This window comes from Varanus komodoensis, unplaced genomic scaffold (genome assembly GCF_004798865.1).
Source record: "Varanus komodoensis strain SLA01 unplaced genomic scaffold, ASM479886v1 scaffold3, whole genome shotgun sequence".
In the NCBI taxonomy this organism is placed as follows: Eukaryota; Metazoa; Chordata; class Lepidosauria; order Squamata; family Varanidae; genus Varanus; species Varanus komodoensis.
In genome coordinates this window covers 35,094,478-35,111,682 of record NW_025335761.1, presented here as the reverse complement: position 1 = coordinate 35,111,682, position 17,205 = coordinate 35,094,478, and the positions used below count along the sequence as shown (strand labels likewise).

Below are 17,205 nucleotides of genomic sequence, written 5' to 3'. Positions count from 1 at the left end.
GCCTCCAGATCAAAATGGCAGAACTAAATTAAAATATCAAGGATCTGATCACATAAATTATTTCATCCCATAATGAAAGAAGGAAAACCCTTAAGGATGAAAATTTTAAAGCATAGCAAACCAAAAATAAAAAGTGCTTCCAGACAGGGCTATTATTCATAAAAATGCATGGGGGTAGTTCAAACAAAGTTGTCTTCAAGATATGATGGTTATGAATTTTTCCCATGCTTCTTCCATCTTTTTCCTTACTGCAGAAAATCTGTTAAGGAGAGACTGAAGGAATAGCTGCAGAATGGCTCTTGAGTGTTAGCAATAGCAGCCCTTTATCTGGAAGCACTCTTGCATAATGCTTAATTCCCTTTACCACCTAGCAGTTTGGTCAAAATTTCCAAGATATCTATGTGTGAGAGCGCTGCCACATTCTTTGGTCACATATATGCTGAGATAGTTAGGGTTGGGAGCGATGCATTATGTTTCTGCAGCATTTGGCCCCTGGTACTTCAGAGAATGGTTGGAAAGCGAGAAGCACTCTAGCTTGCTCTCCTGTGTGTTTTTCAAGGTTTTCGATCAGTGCACATATTTTCTGTAACAGTTGAAATAAGAATTGCAAATGCAAAACATTTAGATAATGTACTTTAAAAGTAAATAAAAGGGTGCTCACAATGCATGTGAATAGGTTTTTATAAAAAGTCAAAACAGGATCTTTGAAGAGAAGAAGAGATCTGACATTTCAGGGGCTTATTCTAATAGCTTAAATTCCATAAGCATAGTGCAGTAACTGTTTTAAGATACATATAGTTCATATATTCACATCAATAAAACACATCACTGTGTTTATCATTTTATCATATTGACCAAAACCAGTCTTCACTCAGACGAAATTTCAATGGGAGTTCAGAGGCTGAATTACAGCCTCTGAGTTTTAATTTTGTGAGACTCTTCTGGACCAGTTTCCCATAAGGCCCAGCTGTCATTTCCCCATAGTCTTTGTGGGTTTCTGACAGAGTGGGTTCAAGTATGGGTTTTCCCTGGTCAATGAGGCTACAGTGGCCTTCGTCTTTGGTTGCCACTTGTTGTTAGGGTCAAACCTCTATTTCTGCACATGAAAAGGGACTACAATCATGTATTGTGTAAGACTCTATTGTACTAAATATTGGCTCGCCTTTCCCAGCAGCATAGTGTGATAGAACCCCTTTGGAAGACAGGAGGGGTATTGCTCCTGGGGCCACCTAGAAAAAATTGTGTTCATGGAAAAACAATCCATACAAAAGCTCCCAGGAGCTCCACATTCCTCTCCTAACCTCTTCAGGATGGATTGTTTCCAGGATTTTCCTCAGAGACAAGCAGTTTCCTAGCACAATACACTTTGTAGCACCAGGCATCTTTGTGCTCGCCAGAGGAGACACGTCCCCACAGTTTCCTATATTGTCTTCTAGGGGACTAATTACTCCACCCCCTTCTTTGTATTCTTCTCCATGCCCCAGACATAGAAGAGGCCCTCCTTATCCCAGGAGATAGAACTGAGGAGTTTCTGTCTTTATACCACTTTGGAAATGACTATTTTCTCTTATTTTAAATAGGGATAGTTCTGTAGACATACAGGTTAGAAATAAAGCTTTTGGAAATGGAACAAGATCTGCAATGTCATCAGATTAGTGTTCATCAAAGGAGACAATTTTTTTTCTCTATAATTTGAGAAGGCAACTAATGATAATTTATAATAATAGTAATATATCACCAGCAGTGTTCCTTGATACACTGATTTAACCATCCCAGGATTTGCAAACTGATCTTTCCAGATAGCTTAAGCAAGATGCAAAATATGACTTAAACATATCCACATCATTTTCTTGGATGAAATTTCTCTCTCATCTGAAAGCATCTGAGCATGCAAAAGCTTAAGAATCTCATCCATGGATTAAATGGTTGTTAGTGTCAGTGATGGACCACCTTGAAACACCATCTTTATGTCTGGGCGGGTTTGCACAACATGTCAACCCACTCTAAAGAAAAGCTACATGGTATGTGCTGTTAAGGGGGAAAAGCCATAGTGTTTCCGAAAGATGATCAGACTCATCATGGGTTATTATTTACTTTGCATTTCCCAACAGCTGACAAATGATAAATTGTCAAGAGATGGCAAAACTCCAAATGATCTTTGCTTGTGAAAGAGACTGGTCAGTAGATCATCGCTGCTGGTGGTGAGAGCTTCTATTTTTTTTTTTTTTTTTTTTTAATGGCTGGGCATGACTTTTCTCAGTAGCCCACATCTTTCCCATCCTTTTCTGAGATTCTAGGTTCTTAGGAAAATAAGAACATGGGAGCCACTCCTTTAACAGGCATGGAGTTTTGAGAGCTAGCTGTCAAAGCTCAGGCTTCCTATTAAAATGGGGGTTTTGACAGGGCTACCCATGCTTTCGGTTGGGGAAATATATTTCTATATGCACATGTCCCTATCAAAAGATCCTAATATGCCCTGTCAATACCTGAGCTTTCAATGTTATCAGGCAGTCTCTTCAAAGTGCCATGGGCTCTGCCCAACCTTTAAAAAAAATTGCATGTGCACATGATCTCTCTCTCTCTCTCTCTCTCTCTCTCTCTCTCTCTCTCTCTCTCTCTCACACACACACACACACACACACACACACACACACGATGCAGTTGTGCACATGCAGGATTTGAACCCCTGTCTGGGGCAATGTTGGGGAGGTACTTTCTCCCACTGGAAAAGAACCATTGGCATTGCCCTGAAGACATTCCCAAATACTTTTCCCTCCACTTTGCTTGCTCTTGACAGCTGTCAGAAAGTGAGTTGTCAAAAGACATCAAAAGTACAAAGGATCTTTTGCTGTAGAAGGGGTTCAGAAGGCTATTTGCATCTCCTTTGTGGCATGATTCTTTTTTTAAAATAAATTTTATCTTTGTGGCATGATTCTTATCCCTGCTTCACACATACTTCAGATCCCAATTGGTATACTTTGCACTTCGTTTTGGTAGTCTCTTATATAAGAGAAAGTACTAGCAATTAAAAAATCATGTTCACAGAAGAATTATAAAACTTTACAGTTGATAATGAGGAAATCAAAATTTTGAAAGATTTCACATACCTCAGCTCAGATGTCAGTTCAAAGGGAGAGTGTAGCCAAAAAATTTCAAAGATGGAGACTTGGAAAGGCATTAATGAACTAGAAAAAATCATCAAGTGTAAGGATGTTTTAATGGAGATTAAGGTCAAGATCATATAAACTATTGTATTCCTACTCACAATCTATGGGTGTGAAAACTGGAATGTGCAGAAAGCTGATAGGAAGAAAACTGATGCTGGAGGAGAGCTTTGCAAATACTCTGGACTGACAGAAAGACAAACAAGTAGGTCTGAGATCAAATCAAACAGAACTTTCCCTAGAAGCAAAAATGACAACACTGTGATTCTTTGGACACATCAAGAGAAGGCAAGACTCTCTGGAAAAGACAATCATTTTTAGGGAAAGTTGAAGGCAGAGGACAAAACGGAAGACCAAATGTAAGATGGATTGAATCCATAAAGGAAGCCACAGCCTTGAACTGAGCTGAATGGAGCTGTCATGGACAGGGCATTTTGGAAGGTTTTCATTCATAGGCACCATAGGTCAAAGACGACTTGATGCTACATAACAACAACAACAAAGCAATAGGCTTAGGTACACTGTGTTAGGGATTATCTCTTCCTACTTACTCCAGCATCTAGATGAGGGACAGATTTTATTTATTTATTTATTTGGAACACTTGTATGCTGCCCCATTCGCAAAAGCCTCAGGGCGGCTTCCAATACAAATAAATAACTATACAATTACATAAAAATACATAAAAATCTGGAGACATCCCGGCATAAATATAAAATCAATAAATAAATTCAACAATTAAAATGACATTTAAATAAAAAGGTTTTGTTCCTTTCAATTGTCTTAAAGTGCTTAAATAAAATGTCTTCGTACAAAAGCCTTCCTGATTCCTCCTATGCAGGTTGCAGTAACAGTAAGATGACTTTTAGAACCTTGTGGATTTTTGTTCCAAATATGAGTAACTAATTCTGGTCATCTCCCTTGCATTCTACTTATCTTTTGACTATTTCCTTCCATGTAGCTTCTTAATAATTTATCTGATCATTGTTTCAGAGTTGTTCTCCTTTCCTCTTTTGTTTCATAGAATAATTTTCTAGAATGGAGGTGACATTCCATAATATCTACAGTCTTTCAACAGAACCCATTTTTGACAGTCATGTTTACCTTTGCAATAATAACATGGTTTGCAAGATAGAAGATCATCTATAGCTCTGCCATCTGTCTATCATGCAAATGTAAAATCTACTTTTGTCCCCAACTGAGTGTTGAATGGAGAGAGATTTCTGCTTGAGATACTATAGTATGAATAGCATCTCAAGGGCATCCAACTGTGTGTTGTATGGAAAGAGATTTCTGCTTGAAATGCTATAGTAGAAATAGTTCCCAAGTAACAATAGCCAACGTATCTATCATGATGTCATCAGTGTAGATGACATCTTAGATGAAGTTTTTTAAAGTACTATCCAATAAATTTAATAAATATGGTGCTACTTCCAAAAGCTAGGCCAAGGAGAATTTGTCTATCACTACATTCAATAGAGGAAAAGAGATTTGGGGAAAGTATAACATGGAACTATCAATTCTCACAAGTTCCAGAGATTACAAAGAGGCAAGACATTTGACAGTCAATTATAACATTTATACCTAACTCTCTTCCTCTTTATTTATTGATTATATTTATATCCCACTTTTTTTTCCTCACAAGGAACCAAAATGGCTGACATGATTTTCCTTCTCCTCTTCATTTTATCTTCAGAACAATAAATCTATATGTTGGGTTAGGCTGAGAGTCTGTGACTGGACCAATGTCATATAGCAAGCTTCCGGATTTGAGTGGGGACTAGAACCCATGTCTTCCAGCTCCCAGTCCAGCATTCTTAATCACTGCATCACATGGGTTTTCACCTGTAACACAGTTTATTTATACATGTTTCAGGAAGACTATTTAATTTTTATCTCTCCACTAGTCTGGCTAAGAACCAGAGAATTTCATTAGACTGGAACACATCAGGACATTTAGAAGTTATTAACTAGGTAGCATAACATCGGTATACAGCTAAGTTTTGTTGACTGAAGCTGCTTCTGGTTACGAAAATTGAGTTTTGTTCCTTTAAGAAGAAAGTAAGTAATGGTAAGTTAACTCAGCCTTAGCAGTTAAAATATGTACAAATTAATGCTGTGTAAAAATCTCTTGCCCCTGCAACACTGCATCTTTGCCCTGAAGATGGGTTCGCTGTTTTAAGAATATAGACGTGAAAGCCAGCAAAATTGACAGCAGTGGTGTACCTCTGGGTGGCTGTTGGCCACTGTTTTCCTCCCAGAAGTACTCTAAAACAGTATCTAACACTTTTCCATTATGTCTAATCTCAGCTTCCCCCACCCCCCAGCTTTTTTTTTTTTTTTTTTTTTGCTTTTCCATTATATAACCTCTAGGTGATATCCTGTGATATGACAAAGTATGAAAAATACACAAAACGAAATCAAATTATATTTCCCTTTCATAAATAAATGCTGTGTTTTCCCTGCTTGAAAAGAAAAGACTGGCTGAAATATTGGTTAGACACTGAAGCAAAACTTGTGCCACATCACTGACTAAATAACCTGTCAAAACTGAAAGTAGGGATGCCATGTGTAGAAAACCCCCCAGGTAAGGATGCAATATTCTGGAAACACCTGTGGAAAAAATGACAACCAGCAGCAGTTGCTGGGACTGCAACCAGCAGTAGAGCAAAACACTGAACTGGGAGTGTTTTGGAGTAGATTCCATCTCACACACACCTGTGCCAATTAATGTGAAATATTTTTGATAATACAAATCTAGTGTTAGATTTACTTCTAGTTTCATTCTGAAGCCAACTGACAAAAAGATGGGCAATGATGAACTAAACAAAATTGAGCATTTTCTGTGATTTACCTTTGTCTTCTACAGTAGCGATGGACTTGAGCAAACAGGTATACTTGGCCAGAGACACAGACCTCCAAATTATCAGGAGGCCCATGCTAGAACTAATTGTGTTCCTAGGTTAAGATTCAACCCTCTGCAAATATAGGGATTCCTCTAAAATGATCTTCAAGAGCAATTTCAGGTAAGTGCTTTGATTCTGAATTACAGACCTGGGAAAAGAGACATAATCTGGGCTTCCCTTCACTTTGATTTAAAGCATATGTACTGTTTAATCTTAGTAGTCATGGAACCAAGGACAACTTAATGACAGTGAAATGCACCCTAATAGGTTCTTTGAGGAGGGTTGTCATTATGTAATATTTAGATGCTATATCAAGTAAGGAAATCAGTCCCTTAAAGCCTTTTTGTGCTATTAAAAGTGTGCAAACCTCCAAAATGGTCAGCACACTTTCAGTCCACTAAATATAAACACTCCTTATATAGGTCTGCATGCACCACAGTAATAAAAATTATATTGAAAAAATAACTGAAAAATTCAGAAATAGACCTATTATTTCCCAGTAGAAATCTACCGGTTGCAAAACTAAGATGCTTATTAAGGAGTAAGCCTCAGTCAACATAATGGGTGGGTCTGCATGACATGAAAAGTCCTGGGCGTTTCTGCCATAGGATTGTGTGTCTTCCAAACCCTGTTGTGGTGTTTCACCATGGTATGTTTATTTTTTTAGAAAGCATGATAAGAAACAATGGCCCATTCCATGGTTTCCACACTTCACCATGGCTTCTCTGATTGTCCAAACCCAGTATAGTGATTTCCACGATGCTACCACTGAGTCCTCTGGAAAGAATGTCCATGCTGCAGGAGCTACTCCATCCGTCCAGCACAGAATTGAATTTCAGATATGGTAGTTGATGGGATACATTTGTATTGTTGTGAGCCGCCCCGAGGTTTCGGCGAATGGGGCAGCATAAAAATGTTTAAATAAATAAATAAAATAAAATAAATAAAAATACATTTCAACAGTGGGAGGACTGAGTGAGGAGGGTGGAAGCCATGCTGAAGGAAAAACCACTGAATTGTCTGTCAGGCACATCTAGGATAAAAACTGCACAACATAGAAATCACATAGGGTTTCTTGTCATGACATGTGTATCCAACCAGTGAGAATTACTTCCAAGTAACAAACAAGGTTTGTGCTGTGAAAGAGTTCAAGCAGCGTTCAAGGGCTGAGAGAAAGAAGACAGCTGAAATACCCAGGTCTTGTCTTTGTTATTAAATTGCTTGTAAGCCATTTTGCTAGAGTATAAAATCTTTAATCCTTTTGATGTTTTAAAACCCCTCAATAATGTATCCCAAGAGCTGTATCTGCTATTTCAGCATGTGTAGCAATAGCAAACCCCCTACTATCATATCTGTTTCCAGCTTCAGTGTTGCGTAGTCTTTTTGTTTGCCTTTTGGGCTTAGCGTATTTCTGTATCTACCAATAATGTTTAAATTCCTGTGGACAGACAACAGCGTTGTTGTGTTGAAAGTTTGGCATCATTTCTGTCTTCACTTCTGCATCCCTTAGTTCAGCCTAGAAGGATGAATACATGGTATTCATGATATGGTAATTAACCACAAAGAAGACCCAGCTTCTGATATGGTAATTAACCATGAAGAAACAACCCTCCCCCCCCCAAAAAAAACCTAGGTGCTCACAACTTAATTTCTCATACTACATCCAAAGCTAGACAATACATCTACATTGCAATTAAAATTCATGACCACCATTCTTTTCCTCCAACCCACTGGAGGAAAGAAGCTGCAGAAATTCATTCTGCTCAATATAATGGAATACTTTTCATGTTAGTGGGCAGACATGTTTCATTGTGTTGTGCAAGAAAAACTATAACCCCATTTTTTCCCACTCAAGTCCTCTGCAAAATTTAGACTGGACTAAAATGTTATGATATACTCTATCAGCCAGTTGCCTTTTCTTGCCCTGGGTTAATTTTTATTTGACCATTCCTTGTATAATATTTGATACAAGTGCTTAGGAAGAAAATGCCATCAGGGCCTGCTCCCTTCTGGGGTCTTCTGATCTTAATTGCAATATAGGATTTCAGCAGGTGAGATAAGAATCTTTAAGGCAATGAGGCTCTCCCTTCTTATGTTGTATTCTGATACTCACCTATACTTCTGCAGGGTCACATTGTTGACTCATTCTTGTAGTCTCCTGAGAGAGATCCCTATATGTGATATTACTATTTTCTTTTTTCTTTTCTGTCACGTAGTTTTTATTGGCTAGTCAGTGTTTTGAATGGTTTTGATTACATTATGAACTGCTTTGTCTTTTTTACTATAAGCAGAAAGATAAGAGACAAAATACATGCATAAAAGATATTAGTTGCCATATTTTTCCATGTATAAGATGATATGATTTCTTTAAAATATTTACCTAAAAATGGAGGGGCATCTTATACATGGGGGGGCTGAGAGAAGAACCGCAGGTGCGCTGGGCAGGGAGACTGGCATGGGCGCGCTTGTGGGGAGTGACTGGCACAGACGTGGGTGTGCTCGGGGGGGCGACTGGCGCAGGTGTGGGTGTGGGGAGGCGGTGAGGCAGTGTGCATGTGTGCGCAGGAGCAGCTTGCTCACTCAGAGATGGTAAGAAAAGTGGGGGGCTTCTTATACATGGGGGCATCTTATAGATGGAAAAATAGAGTAATACCTTTTTCATAATTAGATATTTTCTTTTCTCAAAATGGAACAGATTTAACAAAACAGTTACTATCATTTTACATAAATGCTGGAGGAAAGCTTTGCTTGGTGCTACAGGAAAGGCTAGCTACAGTAATCCATGCACTGGCAACCTCTTGTTTGAACTACTGCAATGTGCTCTACATGGGGCTGCCTTTGAAAATGGTCCAGAAACTTCATTTGATCCAAAATAGGGCAATGGGGCAGCTAATGGGGACTGGGCCATAAGATCACATCATGCCAGTCCTCTTCATCTGCACTGGTTGCCAGTTAATGTCCAGATCAATTCAGAGTGCTTATACTAACATTTAAAGCCCTAAACAGCTTGGGTCCAGCTTGTCTGAAGGAATGCCTCTTCTCATATGTACGTACCTGGGCCTGAAGATAATCTGCTGAGGTCCTTCTTAGAGAGCCCCCTCTGACAGAAATAAGGAGGGTGGCAAGCAGAAGAGGGGCCTTTTTGGTTGTGACACCCCACTTATGGAATCAGCTCCCCAAAAAGGTATGCCTGGCACCTACTCTTTTTTCTTTCTGGCACCAGGTGAAAGCCTTCTTATTGTCCAGATATTGTAATAGTTGAATGTTAGTTTTAATATTGTATCTTATAACGTGCCTGTATTTTTAACTTGATTATGGTCAGGGTGACCTTGTTGGATTGTTTCCCTGTACCTATGTTTTTAACTTAATACAGCAATGGAGGCCTTGTTTATTGGTTGTTTTAGTGATTTTAATAGGCTTTACTGTTTTATTGTATCGTGTTGTTAACTACCCAGAGAATCTTTGGGTTGTTGGGTGATATAAAAATGTATTTAATAAAGAATAATTAAATAAATAATACCCTGGACCAACAGAAAGATAAAAAAGTAGTTCTAGATCATATCAAGCCTGAACTTTCCTTGAAAGCAAAAATGATGAAACTTAAGCTGTTGTACTTTCAGCACATCATGAAAAGGCATGACTCACTGGAGAAGACAATCATGCTAGGGAATGTTGGAGGCATAAAAAAGAGGAAAAACAAGTATGAAACGGATTGGTTCCATAAAGGAAGCCAGAGCCTTGGGTTTGCAAGAGATGAGTGCAGGCTGAGAAGGACAGTACATTTTGGAGGGCTTTCATTGAACCCTAAGACTTGTTGGTGCATAAAAGTAACAACAATAGCTTTTGTATTCACAAATGCGTTAAGTAATTTTCCTACTTCAGTTAAGTAACTGAGGTTATGTTTTGATTTTTGGTGATCTCAGTGCTGCTCTTGCCACAGACATTCCTCATTGTTATTGTTTTTAATGACGTACACAGCTATATAGAAAGCTTCCACTAGCTTTACCTTATACATTCATAATTTTTCCTCCAGGTTACTGCAGAAGGATTTCTCATCCTAACTTGAAATGTGGGAATGATTGATTAGGAAAGGATGTCCTATGGGCCAGACCTGATTCAGTCTGTATGAAGGTGATAGGTAGATCCAATGAACTAAGTCACATGTCATGAGAAGGGGAATATGGAGTAGGAGAAAAAGCAGAAAAGAGCAATTTGACTAGCTTCCATGTCCATGCTTAAGCTGAAGGCAAAGAAGAGATGAGCTTCAAGGAGCAGACTGTAGCAGCAGCAACACAACACTCCTTCTGTTTTCCCTACCTGAGCTCTTAGAGAAGGTGGAGAGGTAAGAATGAAATGGCAAGGGAAGCATTGATGGGCTCAGTTTTCCTTTCTTTTTTAGTTAGCTTGAAGAAGTGGAGAAATGGAGTGCATTTCTCCAGTTTCTACTTAGGTTGTATTTTTGCTTTTAGTATGGGACTAATGAGACTGATTTAATCTCATTTTTTGACAAAGTAACCTCCCAAATGGACAGTGGAAACACTGTGGACATAATCTACCTTGAATTTATCCAAGCTTTCAACATAATGCCCCACAACATCCTGATAAGCAAAGTAGCAAAAAGTGGACTTGATGGAAAAATTATAGGGTGGATCCAGAATTGGTTGCTAAATTGGACACAAAATTATTATCAATGGCACCGTCTTAAACTGGAGAAAGGTAACTAGTGGGGTGCTGCAGGGTTCAGTCCTATGCCTAGTACTCTTCAACATTTTAATAAATGATTTGATAAGCTTGAATACTGGGCTATAAGCAACAAAATGAGATTCAGTAGGGACAAATGCCAATTCCTCCACCTAGGAAAAAGAAACCAAATGCATCAATACAAGGTGGGGAAAACATGGCTCGACAGAACTGAACAAGAAAAAGACCTTGGAGTTACTGTGGACTACAGGCTAAATATAAGCCAACAATGTGATGTGGCCACAAAAGGACAAATGCTATTTTGGAATGCATTAATAGAAGTATTACTTCCAAATCATGAGAAGTAATAATTCCCCTATACTCTTCATTATTCAGATGTCATCTAGAAAACTGTGTCCAGTTCTGGGCACCATGATTTAAGAAAGATGCAGACAAATTAGAAGGGTTCAAAGGAGGGCAACAAAAATGATCCAGGGTTTAGAAACACTGCCCTGTGGGGAGAGACTGAGAGAAATGGGTATGTTCAGCTTTGAGAAAAGACTGAGCTGGGGACTTGATATCACTGTATAAGTACCTGAAAGGCTGTCAAGATCTCTTCTTGCTCATACCAGAGTGCAGGACATGAAATAATCAGCTCAAGTTGTGACAACTCAGATTCAGGCTCACTGTAGAGCAATACGACAGTGGAACCAGTTGCCTAGAGAAGTGATGGGCTCTCCCCCACTAGAGATATTCAAAAAGAAACTGGACAGCCATTTGAGTGCAAATTGGTGTTCTGCAACTGCAGGGGGTTGGACCTGCTGGCCTTCATGGCCCCTTCCAGCTCTACAATTGTATGATCCTATGGGTCACAATAAGGTGGTCCCTTATACACTGCCATTAAAAGAGGACATGCTTCACTAAACTGAAAACACTAATTTGAATAATTTGCACTAATTTTGCAAATTCAGAAGAAATTGCTAACATTTAAATACACCTCACCAGAATGGGGACAACTGTGACTTGGCTCTACTCAATCTGCTGACCAGGTACTACCAACTGAAGAGCAACTTCAAAGTCGCTGTTTTCCCTTCTTGGAGTTCCCTAGCCTTTTAAAAATCTTTAAATGTGAATGAATGAGTGAACAGTACTTTAACCAGACAACACCTTCAAGTGAGAACTGTTCTTTGTAAAGTAAGATGCAAGGCTACCTGAGGCAAACTCGTGGAGGCAAATGAGCAGGGCTTCAAGAATAGGAGGAAGTTTCTGAATGCCTGCATTCAGAAATACATTGGGTCTAATGGTTTTAGTTCTTAATTCTGCTTTGGGTAGCCTCTGTGAGGTAATGATTTCTCTGAGTAGGCCTGAGGCCTTATTTGGTTTCTGTCAAAGGCTTGCATGACATTCTGAAGGGAGAATCAGACAATCCTTTTGTAGTGGTTGGGCTTTCTAACGAGGTAGAAAATAACATTTGGGAAATGGCAAAAATGACCCAGGTTTTGACAGTTGACAACAGTTGACAACGAGCAAAGAATTAGCCTTTGGTTGCTACAAGACCCTGGGGCTGGAGCTTGCATTTCCTGTTGGTGGAGCCCTTCCCTTCCAGAAAAAAAGGCTGCTCCCAGTCAAGATGAACCTCCTGACACACTCTAGTCTGCCCAGCTGCTTGGAGAATTCCTGAGCCCTATTGCCAAGGTCCCTGCCACCCCTTCAGCCTGGACCTAGGAAAGAAGGGAGCAGGGAAGCTGCTTTGGACTTGCTTTCCCAAAGCCCAGCAACAGAGAACTTTCCAAACCCTTCTAAGTGTCTGAAAGCACAAGTGGTAGCTTTGTACCCATGTGGTCTTTCACATGTGGAAGAGTTATATTGGTGACACAAATGGCTGACAGGAATTCATTTAGAGGGGGGAAGAGATTAGAAGTGAATGAGAAAAACCAGAGAAGGAAACTATCACACTCATACAATTCAAGCAGCTGGATATACAATAGGAAGAGCTACATGCTGGATCTGAAGCTGTAAGGGTATTTGGCTGGGCTGGCAGTTTAAGGAATTTGTCCTGGGTAAAAGAAGTCCTTAGAGAGGACTGCAACAGCAACAGTATTGAGTCCTGAAGAAATGTTACTGAATAGTCTTTTGAAAACTAAGTAAATGTTAGTACTGCCTAATAACTGCCTTTTCTTCACAACTGTTCTGTCCTTTTTAGATTCCAGATCAGGAGAGGTATGAAAGCTGGTAAAGTCACTGTTGGCACCACCTCATTATTGAGAGACTGTTTTTCTTGTTTAGGTAATGCAGATGGCCCCAAACACTGGAAAAGCTGATAAAAAGAGAAGCACAAGATCAGCTGGCAGCTACAGTTAGGTCACATACAACTTTACCATGTGTTTGGCTAGAGTAGTCAAATGTCCATAATACTGTCTGAGGGTGAGAACAAAACTTTCTTAGCTTGACTTCTGATACCCTATAATGGGGTGGGCAACTTCTGGCTCCTCCAGATGTTTTGGCCTACAACTCCCATCAGTCTCAGTCAGCATAGCCAATGGTTAGAATAATGCTAATTATAAGACAAAAACAGGGTGGAGTGAGATCACAAGCTGTACATTCCAGTTCTACATGACACCATAGCTGAGAACTCCTGGAATCTATTGCAACATTCTCGTACCAGCTAGATAAAATGAATGCTGCAATGGCAAATTATTATATATTTAGATGGATTTATATGGATTCATTTATGGCTGCTTTTCCCAAAGTGCTGCCCTCCAGAAGTTCTTTACTACAAGTTTCATAATTCCATCCAGCATATACAAGCCTTGTGGAACAAGGATGGTAAAATTCTGCAAGTAGGCATAGTTTTTCCTTTAGCCACTGTGCAAAACTATCCTCAAATAGTTTAAGCTGATGCTCTGATATGATATTTTTTCTTATCCTCCAGGCAAAAGACTGCAGAATGGGTAGAAAGATGGCCAAATAGCCATCCATGTTGAACTCATTAACCAAGTTGTGCTCTGGAGCCACACAACTTAATTGAGAAGTAACAACAATCAGTCACAATGATGAACATTAGCAAGGCTACATCACCCACAAAACTATAATTTTCAGGCACAGCAAGCCTGCTATCCTAATCAACATCTTTATGAAATTTTGTATTAGAACTTGGTAGAGGCACAATAAGCTGTTCATTTAACTAAGGCTGGTATTGCTTGGCTTCTCTTAGTAAGAAAAATGTATTGGTTTGATTTCATTGAGATGAGCTGCTGCAAACTTTCACTGGTTTGTGACCTCCTAATTTACTAGGTTTTGTGGGATACTTGATTTTTCTAAAAGGAAATTTTTGTGGTTGCAGTATAAACCTCTGTGTGACCTACAGAACGAGTCTCTGTTGGTTTGAACTGTTTGTGCAGCTCTTAAGAGCAGCTTCATGATACACTCTTTCCCTTCTGCTATGGCCCCTGTTATGCTGAGCCATCCATATACTGAACTTTCTCAGTAACTTGAAGAACTGTCATTCTCAGTTATTTGGTTACAGGAAGGACTATCTGAGGATTAATCTAGTGGCATTTGTATTTGGAGCACAGTGTATTTGATGTGAATTAATAGGCACTCCTGCATTTGTCATTATAATTTCCTCACCACACTCTGGGCTGTCATCACTGTCTCCATAGTTTGTTCTTTTGAGCAGCCTTTCTCTCTGTTGAGTCTACTAGCAAGGGAAATGTTGTAGTTCCTTCCCTTAAGATTGCAGAGGTCCAGGCTGTTATTGGGGACCTGGAAAAGGAACATTCTGTATTCCTCCTTGTCAAGCTGTGCTTTTGAATGCTACTTTTAGTTCTGGCACCATTCCCTACTGTGCAGGACTCGTCAGTTTTTGGAGAGTTCCCAGTCACCTGGGCTCTTAGCACTTCTTCTGTTCAGACTAAAGTCATTTCATTTCAGGTATGCAGACCTCTCCAGGTGGGTTTTGGTGTACTTTTTCTCTTGTCACAGGGTGGGAACCAGTGTGCCAAGAGTCCTAGCTGGCCCCAGCATCCTCTAGCTGTCTGCATACTACAGGTCCACTCTCGCTCTCCAAAGCCTGGCCTCCAGAGCTGGGGAACAGGCAGCAGCACAGTATAGCTGTGACAGTCAGCAACATAGGTCTGCTGCTCTGCCATCTTTGAGGACTGCTGGGCCAGTTCCTGCTGTCTTGGTCCACTGCTGTATTTGCCACTTGCAGATCCTACCCTGCTTCCCCAAAAGTAAGACCTAATTGGAAAATAAGCTCTAGCATGATTTTTCAGGATGTTCATAATATAAGTCCTACCCCAAAAATAAGCCCCAGTTAAGATCGTCAGCCAGACGGACGCATTTAGTATGTCCATTGCAACACAATTTGGGGTTTGGAGAGTTATGATGATGTTCCAGAAGAAGATGACATGACTGTATTTGAATAAATGTATATTTTTGTACATGAATAAATGTAGATTGCTGTACATGATAAAGTAAGACATCATCTGAAAATAACCCCTAGTGTGTCTTTTGGAGCAAAAATTAATATAACACATGGTCTTATTTTGGGGGAAATATGGTATGCATGCTGCAGATTAGCTATCCATAAAGTGCACCAAGGCAGGGGTGGTTGACTTACAGCCCTCCAGAATTGTTGGACTTCAACTCCCATCAGCCTTAGCCAGCATAGCCAGTGGTAAGGGATGATGACAGTTGCAGTCAATAGCACAGCTAGGATTAAACCTTGCGGCCAAGTCCAGAGGTCCCCAAAATTACCACCCAGAAAATGGCAAGTGATGAGGATATAAGAAACCAATTCCATCTTATTGCTGTAGTCATGTTAGTGCTACAATTAAAGGGTGTTAAAATTACAAATGCTCAAAGAATTTTTTAAGATCATGGTTAGCAAACAGGGTTATTGTTGTTTCAAAACAACATTTTGAAAACATGGAATGGTGACATGGGGAGGGAAGAGAAATGTTAGTTGTCTGCTTTACTATTGAAATAATACAAGACCATATAAATGGGGCCCTCATGACTTTCAAATGACATAAATTAGCTGAATAATAAAACAGCTTTTTTCAAAAAGCATTATCCTAGTCCAACTGGTAGTACATCAAACCAAACATGAAATGGTGTCAAGTCAGTCCCTAAGGTTTGGTCCTCACTTTCTATCCTGTCACTGGGTACAGTTACCTGAATAAAAAATATACACATTATTTATTGAATCTAAAGGATGGTTGAATGTACAAACTGGAACTTTAAAGTTCTTGGAAAGAATGAACAGGAAATGGTTGATTTCCTGGTGCCAACTATTTTAAATAGACACATGCAAAACTTTACATGCATCTTACTCTTCATTTTTATCCCAACTGACAAGGTACACATATATTTCATACATCAATATGTCAACACAAAAAGGGAAGTGAGAATCATTTCAGAAAAATGCTTGTGGATGCCTACAGTTTGGTGGATCCATATGAGGAATTGTGGGACAACCACAAAATTCCTTTGTACATACTTGCAAATTTGTAACTTGGCACATGGATAGTATTGCTAAGAGGGCACATGATTATTGTGATTATTGAGCAAAGAATGACTTGAAACGGCTGTTCAAAACTGCAGTTGGATGCTCATTCGAGTCATATCACTTTACAACTTGTGCTGTCTCACTCACAAATACCACTGCAGAAAGCTTTTCCACTTTTAAAGTCTCTTCCCCATCAGTTTCCTCTCTCGTTTGTATTCACATGTTTACATATAGAGTTGTGCACCAGCTTCCACAGTGTGTGGTCCAGACCATTGCTAATATGAATCTGTATGTTTAGAGAACACTATTCCCAAAACATCTAACTCTTAAGACACCCACAAAACTGGCCTTTGCCTTTGTCCCTCCCTGTGTCTCAGAGGTGCCCTGCTTAAGTGAAAGCAGAAGAAATATGTACGTAAACAAACACCAACTTGTAAACTGGGAGTTGCTGGACAGCTTTTCACACTCATTGTTTTGACAGCAGACCATCACTGACACATGTCTGGTGTTCTGGCTGGGTCATTTCCAAGCTGGGTTTGCCTCTGAGGATTTGTATTGGATCTCACAGAGCTAGTGGAGGTGACCTGAGAGCCAATGAGTGTCACTGGAAATATCCCTTGAATTCTGCCTTGAGGCTCCTGTGTGTCTTTATTTCAGCAGGAGGGATTCAAATAATTGCAAATGCTTCAAGCCATGCCTATGATAATCAAGCCTGAAGAATGGAGGAATCTTTGCTGCCTTCTAGACTCTGAAAACTCTTTCTCTTGTCTTAGAAGATATCCACTTCCAAGACCTCTCTCTATTCTTTAGCTTTCTCTGTCTTGTAGCTTGCTGCAGTTTTGTGTGCAGGATTCTCCAGAACCTGTGGTGCACCTATGGTACATATAGAATACTGTGTACCTGTCTGGACACCCAACTGCAAAAGGATATTGCAGTAGGCTA

At 39.7% G+C, this 17,205-nt stretch overlaps 1 protein-coding gene across 5 annotated transcripts in view; it reads left to right on the top strand.

Annotated features, from left to right (window-relative positions):
* The window catches only part of AREL1 (apoptosis resistant E3 ubiquitin protein ligase 1), a 97,644-nt gene that overhangs the window by 60,845 nt on the left and 19,594 nt on the right, over window positions 1-17,205 (top strand). For 3 of the 5 annotated variants that reach the window (XR_006415291.1, XR_006415290.1, XR_006415292.1), the window contains exon 20: window positions 2,112-2,201. The exons of 1 other annotated variant lie outside the window; for it this stretch is intronic. Coding sequence is in view for 1 of the 4 variants with exons in the window: in XM_044435939.1 (XP_044291874.1) it covers window positions 2,112-2,115 (4 nt within the window). In the remaining 3 variants the exon portion in view is untranslated. Of the gene's footprint in view, window positions 1-2,111; window positions 2,517-17,205 lie in introns of those variants that run through there. One more of the 5 variants, XM_044435939.1, reaches the window with a different exon arrangement.